Source organism: Stenella coeruleoalba (assembly GCF_951394435.1).
Source record: "Stenella coeruleoalba genome assembly, chromosome: X".
Lineage (NCBI taxonomy): Eukaryota > Metazoa > Chordata > Mammalia > Artiodactyla > Delphinidae > Stenella > Stenella coeruleoalba.
In genome coordinates this window covers 105169874-105179275 of record NC_137152.1, presented here as the reverse complement: position 1 = coordinate 105179275, position 9402 = coordinate 105169874, and the positions used below count along the sequence as shown (strand labels likewise).

Genomic DNA, 9402 nt, shown 5'->3' with positions numbered 1-9402 from the left:
GAAATCCTTCAGGTCTCCAAAACCCTCTGGCCCCCGGCCAGGCGGGCATTGTCCGGGGAGCGCTTGTGGGCTGTCAGAGTGGCCTCGCAGCCTTTGTTGTGGACCACCTCGAGGTTCCCTCTCGCGCCCTGGCTGCGGCTGCCCAGTGCGTGCCGGGAGGGGGGCGGTGCGGGAGGCTTGCTCCCTCTCCCTCTTCCCGGCCCCCCCTCCAGCCCTCCCGATGACCACATGACCAAGTGGGCTCGCGGCCAAGCCACAGGCTACAAAATGCAGCCCCTGGAGTGAGCGGGGCGCATTCCCGCTGGCAGTCTGAGCCACGGGCCGTTGGAGCCGCAGCCGAGCCGCCAGCCACTTGGAACGAGCTCGCCGCCGCCCCCGGAGCCGCCGAGGCCAGCTGGGCGGCGCTGCCCCGCGGCGGGAGAGAGGAGGCTGCAGGAGAGAGGAGGCGGCGGCCGGCCAGCCCGCGGCGCGGCTCGGGGCGTACCGTCTCGCGGCCCGGGAGCCACGCGAGCTTCGCGCCCGCACGCACGAGCCGCGACTCGCGCCTCCCTCGGCCTCCGGCCTCTCCGCCCCCGCCCCCGCCCCCTGGCCAGGGCCGCGCGGCGGCGGCGGCGGCCAGAGGAGCAGCATGAATCTGCGGCTCTGCGTGCAGGCGCTCCTGCTGCTCTGGCTCTCCTTGAGCGCGGTGTGTGGAGGTGAGTGCGCGCCCTCCCGCTCGCCCGCGGCCCCCTCGCCGCTCTCCAGGGCTGCAGCCCGCGCGCTCCCCGCCCTCCGCCCAGAAGATCGCGCTCTCTCCGCCTCCCGGGAGCCGGGCGCGAGCCGTGCAGAAGCCGCCACGCGCCGGGCCGCCGACGGACAGGGCGCCCGGGGCCAGGGACCCGCCGGCCGCGGGCATCGCTCCCTGCGGGGTGCTCGGCTCGGCTCGGCCTGGGGCATCACCTTCCGGCGCCTGGCCCCTCCCGGCCGCCCCTCGCAGTCCGAGGAGCTCAGGGCCGCAGGCGTGCGCTCCGTGTCCCGCGCCCCGCTCCCCACGTGGTGGAGGGTATGGGGGGGCACGTCCCGCTCCCCTCGTGGATCCTTGGAGGGAACTGACCTGAGGCCGGTGGGTTGGGCTCCTGCGTGGAAAGTTAGGGGCCGCCGGCCGGTCCGGGGGCGCGGGCCACTGGGGGATGATGATGTGCCAAGATGCAGACGTGACACTTGTTGCATAGGCAGGAGCGCGCCGCGGGGGAGGCGGCGTGGAGCCCAGCTGTGGTTCCTTTCAGCCTGCAAGTGAGCAGAGGCAGCCTCCCCCGGGGCTGGGCCGGGCAGGGCCAGGTCAGGCTGGCCTCCTCCCTCACCCCCAAGTCCTGTCTGGTCTGCTCTCCTGCTCCCACACAGAAGGCTCTCCCAGAGGCCTGCGCCCCACCCCAGGGACTTCGTTCTTTGAGATCCTGGCTCCGGTCCCCCCTCTGACCCAGGCATGGTCATGCTTCACCTCAGTCCCCTTGTCTCCAGGCATCAAACCAGGAAACAGCGCCTGACCCGATACCTCCATGCAGCTGGCCCTCACCTGCACCACACCCCCACCTGGCATACTTGGCACTGACTGGTGCTCCCTTGCCCTCCCCAAGCCTGGTCCCCACCCACATCCCAGCAGTCCCAGTCCGGGCTCCCTGTCCTCTGTGCGTCAGTGTCTCCTGTGGCTGCCAGCTCCCACCTCCAGCTGCCACAGTCCTGTGATCTGACTGTCACTGCTGCCGGCCTGGCAACACAGAATAGGAAGGCCAAGACCAGGTGGACTAATGCCAGTGCCAGGCTTGGACTTATGGGGAGGTGGGAGCAGGGGAAAGGAGAGAGCAGGGCAGCAAGTGTCCTAGAGGAAGGGCCCAAGGCCGTACTTTGTTCCAGACCCTCCAGAACAGGATGCAGCCCGGGAGCCTCTGAGGGGCCTGGTGGGGCTTCCACCTCTCTTTGTAGGTCACCTCCTTTCTCCGCTCTTGCCTTTGGCACTGCCCTGGCCCGGGGAGCCCTGCCCGGCTTCTTGGGAAGGCGCACTGGCTGGGTCTGGCACTACCTGCCTTTAGCTAGCTGTCCAGTGATCTCTCTCTTCAGGCCCGAGCCCTGGCTCAGCCACCTCACTGCTAAGAAGGAAGCAGGCTTTTTCCTCAGAAACTCCTGTCAGGCAGGCGATGGCAGAAAGAGAGTCAAAGATAGGAATGAAGGACACCGCACGGGCCTGCCCTCCTGGAGCCTGCCATCCAGGGCAGTTGGCGAGATAAGACACCCACGGGACACCACCACTGGCAAACAGTGGTGCAGAGAGGGCATCCCAGAGGAAGCTGGGCCTACCTGATCTGCACACTTGCGGCTCCCCCAGAGCCTACGGGGAGACCTTTGCAGGGTCCAGCTGTTGGGGCATTACGGGTAAAGGGGGAGCCGGTTTCAAGGGGAGGGGACGCCGCATCTGGCTCAGACCCTACCGCGCCCTGCTTCATTCACCCTTTGCATTGGGTCACCTAGCTCCACAGCCGGATCTGGGTAAATTCGTTGCCCTCACATTTATGCTTAAGCCTAGCACTGGAAACTTCCAAAGCTCCCCCTGCCTCTCCACCTCCCCCTGCCACGTCCCCCCACCCCACCCCCGTCCTGTCCTGGGGCCAAGGGGGCTACCTCTGTGGGTCTGGGGACACATGTCCTGCTCCTCCTGCCTCCTGTCCTGGCTCAGAACAAGGGACCTTTTCGGAACCACCTTGCCCTTGGCCCGGACTTGCATGCTCTCCCCAGCCAGAGTCCCCGGTCAGCTCCAGGCCTGAAATCCGTGCTTCCTCATGACGCGCCGTGTCCTGACTTGGAATGCGCTCCCGCCACCACACACAGACCCCTCCACTGCCTCCTGACCTGGGATACACTTTGCTCTTGAGTCTGAGAGCTGCTGGACCAGGGCCAAGTAGCCCTTGGTCTTTGTCTGAGCACCTCTGTGTCCTTCCTTGTCCCCCTCCTGCCCTTCCCCGGCCCCAGCTGAGGCCTGCAGCCACAATGACAGCGTGAGGACAGCTTCCTGGACCCCTCCCACTCAGGGAGGGGGCATCTCCACTCCATCCCCAATGCCTCAGAACTAAGCACCCAGGTAACCTGAGTCAGGCCTCTCAGCGGCAAAGGACTAATGCAGGTGAAGCGGATGACCAGGCTGCCAGGGCGTGATGTGTCCACAGCAGCACGGCTGGCGTGGGAAGACGGCTCAGGGCACTGGGCTGGGCAGACAAAGGAGGGGCGCTTCATCCTGGAGACACATGCAGGACCCCAGAGCAGTGGAGGGGACATGGCCAGTGCCACCAGGGCACTTGTATGGGCTTTGAAAGCAATCACAAGACAGGCCGGACGGCAAGAGGGAAGAAAAAAAGATGTTTCATTCCTAGTGAGGATGCCGTGTTCCTGAGAAGCGGCACGCACCTCTTTGTGAACGGGCAGGGCTGGCGTTTAGATTGTGTGAAAAGCAAGCCCTGTTTACCCCTGACTGCGCTTCACGGTGGAGATGCTGTGGCTTCACTGCTGATGGCGCTTCGGTCCCTCTAGGCTCGCGACTCTTTGCGGGATTGCCCCAGCCTTCCCGTAAGTAGCAGATGCGTTAGAGAAAATATTTAAGTACACTGGGGATGGCCCGTTTCTACAGGGGAATTCTTTTGTATCACTGCCGGGACCTCTGCAGTGATGAGAATCAAAAGCCTCTGATTTGTCCCTTTGGACAGGACAAAGCCAGGGTTTCAGGTGTCAGCTTATCTTAGGGTGAACCAGACTCAGAATCAAAAGTAGGAAACAGGTGGATGATGGAATCAGGGTGGGGGAGGAACTGCAGACTTCCGGCTACAAGGAGGAGAGTGAGCCCCCCCATCCAGTGGGATGCAAGGTGCCAGGGGCTTCTGGGTGACTGCTCTCCAGGGCCTGGCTGAGAGCTCGGTCAGCTTAGGTAGCTCTTCTCTGCAGCCCTAGAGTCCAGACGTCCCGCTGACCAGAGTCTGAGCCCACCAGCCGTGTTCCTCATCCTGGCTCTGGGCCTCCCCTGTCTCTTAGGGACCCCTCCCCCCAACAGCCCGCCCTCCCTGACTGCCACCACCACTCACAGTCCTGGGTCTCAGCATTTGCAGAGGATACCCTCCCCATCTGGGCACTGTGCCTCTCTTCTCATGCCTGCTGTTACCCCTGGGGCCATAGCCTGTGCCATTGGCCATCCCTGCAACACAAGAACCAAGACCTCACTGATACCTTCAAGGCCCTTAGGGGCCTTCCTTTTGCCTGGCCACACCCTCAGCACAGTCCTTTTCGTCCTGAGAGTTTCTCTGGTACCAACTTCTCATCAGTATCATTCCTGTCCTCTTGAAAGGGCAGAACAGCCTTGAGGGGCCTCCAAAACACAAGGCAGAAGCTGAAGCAGCTGCGGTGGGGAGCTTAGTGAAGGGGCTTCCCTCCTCTCCCTCCCCGGCGCAGCCCCTTTGCAGATAGCACTCAGAGGGTAGCCCTATGACAGGCGAAAGCAGCCTCCTTGCCCCTGTCCGTACCTACTGCCCCAAAGTGCAAACACAACTCGTGTTTTAATTTACATTAGGTGATGGGTTTAGGGGAGGAACTGACACAGTAACCCACCCCCGACCAGAGGAAGCATGAAGGGTGGCTGGTAAACAGAGGGGTCCTAATGGGCCTGTGACGTTCTCTCTGGGAGGGAGGGTGGAGGGCTAGAGAGTGTGTGCGCGCGTGTCTGGGCGAGAGAGCGTGGACAGCAGCAGGCGCCAGGGGCCTGGGCAGGGAGGGCCCTAAGGACAATCCTTGCCTGAGTTTGGCCCAAGAGGAGGATAAATGCCTGGAAACTGTGTGCAAGTGGAGGAGGAATCACAAGAGTCAAACAGCCAAGGAAGGAACCGGAGCGTGGGGATGCTGGAGGCAGGGAGGAAGGAAAGGAAGAGCCGCCAGGGGTATGGTTGGGGGGCGAGCAGCCAATGGGTGGTTATATGGAAACTGTGAGCTAGTGGTGGAGACTCCTGGATGGATGGAAACAGGTTTCGAGAGACAGGGATATAGCTGGAGGCAAACCCGATGGTGTGGGGAGAGGGAGGCTGGAATTCATGATCACTGGCCTCAGAAGCTGTATTTCTGCAGACCAGCCCCATCCCGGGCATCGCACAAGCACTCTGCCTGTCTGCCTCCTGCCCAGCACCATCGCATCTCCCTGCTCTGCTTGCCTCCGGCGGCTGGCTTGTCTGTGAAGCACCAGCTCGCCTGACCTGGCTGGACTGCAGCCTCCATGAGAGGTGGCTGAGAGCTCAGTCAGCTTAGGTAGCTCTTCTCTGCAGCCCTAGAGTCCAGACGTCTCGCTGGCCAGAGTCTGAGCCCACCAGCCGTGTTCCTCATCCTGGCTCTGGGCCTCCCCTGTCTCTTAGGGACCCCTCCCCGCAACAGCCCGCCCTCCCTGACTGCCACCACCACTCACAGTCCTGGGTCTCAGCATTTGCAGAGGATACCCTCCCCATCTGGGCACTGTGCCTCTCTTCTCATGCCTGCTGTACCGCTGGGGCCTCATCGTGTGTCTTTCCCTCATCGCACCCAGGAACACCCAGCGCCACTTGGATTCTATTGGCAGGGCCTGGTCTGGCATCAGGAGGCTTCTCCTCTAAGCCAGATGTGGACAGATGTAGAGAAGAGCCCCCTAGAGCAGAAAAGGAGCCAGCTGGGATTGGAATGGAAGGAATTTGCATGAGGCACAGGATGAGGGTATGATCTAGAGGTGAAAGGAGTAGGGCAATGGGGGGGCAATACTAGCAGCCCACCCCCTTCCCGATGCACTTGCTGCTTCAGGTGACGTTCACTCATTTGTTTACTCATTCATTTGTACAATATTTCTTGGCCTCTGAATCTGGTCACGGGCTGACTAGATCCCAGCATAAGGCACAGAGTCAGAGATTCGCCCCCACGCCCCGCAAACAGTCCCCCAGCCACACCCACAGGGAGGCCACAGGAACAAGTGAGCCCCAAGATGGCCAAACACTGATGAGATGCCCAGGGGTGAGCTGTGAGAGCTCTAGTACTCAAAAGTGGGTCACCTGCGTATCAAAGGATGTACAATGACATCATGTTCCAGATTTGCTTTAAAATATCTCTGCAAAGAAAGAAACAGGAGAACCAAAGCATATGTAACTCCATCTGGATAACTGTGGAATCTGGGTGATAGGCACGTGGCGGGGGGAGTTGTTTTCATTGAAATAGTGTGTGTTTGAAATGTTTTAAGTGTATCAGTCACAAGGGTGCAGTGGGAAGTTATTGTCTGCTGTGCCCCAGCCTGAGTGCAGGCATGATACCCCAAGCTGCACCCCCCGATGATGTTCTGAGCACAGAACATGTTTGTGCCCATCAGAAACATGATAGGACTGTCAAAAGGACATCTAGTCAGGTGTATAATTTCTAAATGTGAGTAGTGGGCTCTGTTTGCCCCAGGACAGTGTAAACATTGCAAGTGGTTCATCGGTTCACTGATTGGAAGAGGAAAAACAAAAGCTCTGAGAGCGCCACCTCATGAAGAGGCTGCCCCTCCTCTGGGGCCCTGGCCCATCTGCATCAGCCTTTGGGATGACAGGCTTTCTCCTTCCTGCAGGGCCCCTGCTGCAGACTTCTGACGGGAAGGGGATGGAGGAAGGCACCATCCGCCACCTGGTGCAGCCCAGAGGGCCGAGGAGCGGCCCAGGGCCCTGGCAGGGAGGTCGGAGGAAGTTCCGCCGCCAGCGGCCGCGCCTCTCCCATAAGGGCCCCATGCCTTTCTGAAGCAGGTACTTGAGCCTCTGGTCAGTGGGCGGCACAGAAAGGGCAGGGGAGGAACAGCCTGGAAGCCGGGTGGCCCTGCTGCTTACCGCTGGCCAGACACCTGCACCAGGCAGTGCCGGCCCCATGCATAACACCGGGGCTTACAGAGCACCTTCAGTTTAGACAGGAGACCAAGGCCGGAGAGGGGCTTGACGCTCCCCAGGAGTTAGGTGCTGGCTCCCCTCCACGCTGCTGCCTAGGGTTGGGCTGGCTGGCCCAGCTGGAGTGTTCTGGAGGGCCTTGACGAGCTGGGGAGAGGTGCCCCAGGGTATCTGTGCAGGTGTGCAGTGTGGACCCTCACCGGGGCGGGAGGGAAGGCAGGGATCCTTGGGGGTAGCCGCTAGCAGAGAACGGGAAGAGAGCTGCCGGGAGATGTGGGAAGGAGAGAGCAGGGCCTGAGCCTGCCCCTGAGGCCTGGCCTGCTGTCCTTCCCCCTGTCGCCGGGACAGGGTGGCACCGACTCAGTAGCCTGGGGCTTTAGGTTCAGGCTTGTGGGGAGGGCGGGTGAAGGCCGTCTCCTCTCCTGTCCCAGGCGGTTCCTTTGACCTAGGACACGTCAATGACCCCTCTCTGGTCATTTTTCCTCTTTAGGACTGAAGGGACCACCACGTGTCCGCCCCCCGTGATTCTCTCTACCCCTCCGTCGATCGGCCTGCTTCTCTGGAGCCCTCCCATCCGTTCGCCTCATCTGGCCCCTGTTCTAGCTGCTGACGGTCCGGCTCTTCTCCCCCACCAGCCTCCCCGAATGGATTGGCGTGCTCCTGCCCCTAGCAAGGACCCATTCAGTGCCCCCTCGTGACTTGGGAGACCCTGCACTGGAAGGCCGTCCTTCCTCTCCGCAGCCCTCCCTCTGCTCTAGTCCCTACCTCTTGTGTCCAATACCCTAACATCGAACCCTTCTCTCGGCCCTTCCTGCCTCAGGTATGCCCTGGGGGCTGGGTGGAACCCGCCCTTCTTTAATGGGCTTCAGCAGATTCCAAGGTTTCGCATCAGCACTTCCCCCCCAGGCCTCCAGAGGGGCATAGAGAGCGGAGCAATGAGAGACTCCAGTGAGAGGGACGGGGTCATTGGGATGCAGACAGGGTGCCTTGGGGGCATGGGAACGGGGGCTTGGCGATCTGGCGAAGGGGGAGTGAAGCAGCGGAGAAGAGGAGGAATAGCTACTGTGGCCTCTTCCTCATCCCCATGTTTGGCCCGGTTGAGGAAGAGGTGAAGGAGAGGGGCCGCGAAGTACTTTGTCACTTCTCTTGCCTCACTGTGCCACCTAGCAGTCCCTCCCACTCACTCCCGCCCCCGCCCCCCCCAGTTGGTTCAAGCTCCAACTCAGGAGGGGAGGGTATGCGCCTCAGGTGGCTCTGTACCCTCCCAGGAGCAAAAGCCAACTAGGATGATTGGTTTTGCCAAGAATCACAGACGATCAGAGCCAAAAGGAACTTGGAGTTCACTTAGCGCCACCTCCTTATGCAAACTCCTGCAGAAACGGAGGCTCGGAGAGGGATGGTGACCTGCCCAGTGCCACTGCAGAGCCAGCACGAGGGCCCAGGTCTCCGAACTCCCACGTGATGATGGCCTCTTCTTGACGATGTCTTCCAAACCCATTAAGTGCCTTTTCCCGGGGTTGGGGCTGGGGGTGGCCAGGAAGGGAGAGGGGGCCGGCTGTGAACTGCCCCATGGTGGGACGGAGCTGTTCCCTCCTCCCTGGCCTGCCCCTTCTGGTCCATTCCCCAACCCGGCCTGGAAAGTTCCATGACTGGCCAGCTGCCCCAATTCCTTGCAGCACTCCCAGACCCTGGGTATTTTCATAGGGGCAGCTCGGGCACCGAGACTACCAGGAATCAGGAGGTGGCCTTAACCAATTGGACTCAATGGCTTTCCCTTCACGTTGACTGGACCTTCTTCTCCCAGTGGCCTTTCCCTGAGGAGGCAGGGAGTGGGGAGAAGAAGAAGGAAACAAAGAAGGAAGGAAGGGAGGGGGGAAGGAAGGAAGGAAAGATGGGAGGAAGTGTAGATCTCAGCAGGCTTTCTTCTCAAGGCCTCGTGGGAGGGAGAAAAGGGAAGACAGGAGCCTGATGGCCACCTATGTACGTGTGGGGCAGGGGGAGTCACGGCCCCCGGAGTCCCAGAGCAACCCCAACGTTTGCCTACCCGCCCCTCCCCCTTCCCTCCACTGCTGCTAACGCTGCTGCTACTGCTGCTTTAAGGCCACCCTGGGGAGCCAGGCTGGGCACCTGCCACCCCCCCAAACGCCCCTCAGCCCAGAGTGGGGTCTGGCCAGTGTCCAGAAAGCCTCTTCTGCCACGGATGTCCCCACTGGGGCTGGGCCTTCTTCCCCCTCTTCCTTTCTGCATCTCCTGTCGCATCGGTTGCCCGGCCCAGGGGGAAGGGCGTGGGTGGGCTGTGGGCAGCGGGAGAGGGACGGCTGGGAAAGTCTGGAGACGCAGGGCAGTGGAGGTGCTGAGGGGCCGTCTTATTTAAAGTGGTTGTGTATGATTCTTCTACTAATTTATACAAGGTTATTAAGGCGCTTTTCATTAAGAAATCGTCCCTTTCCCCTAATTGTGTTCACTGTGTTTGTAA

At 61.2% G+C, this 9402-nt stretch overlaps 1 protein-coding gene across 1 annotated transcript; it reads left to right on the top strand.

The window, feature by feature from the left end:
• Positions 1–475: 475 nt before the first annotated feature.
• On the top strand, positions 476–7719 carry APLN (apelin). The gene is made up of 3 exons (XM_079911788.1): positions 476–695; positions 6620–6791; positions 7417–7719. Exons 1-2 carry the CDS (start codon positions 629–631, stop codon positions 6784–6786), a joined length of 234 nt encoding a protein of 77 aa, XP_079767914.1. The 5' UTR covers positions 476–628; the 3' UTR covers positions 6787–6791; positions 7417–7719.
• The last annotated feature ends 1683 nt before the right edge of the window (positions 7720–9402 follow it).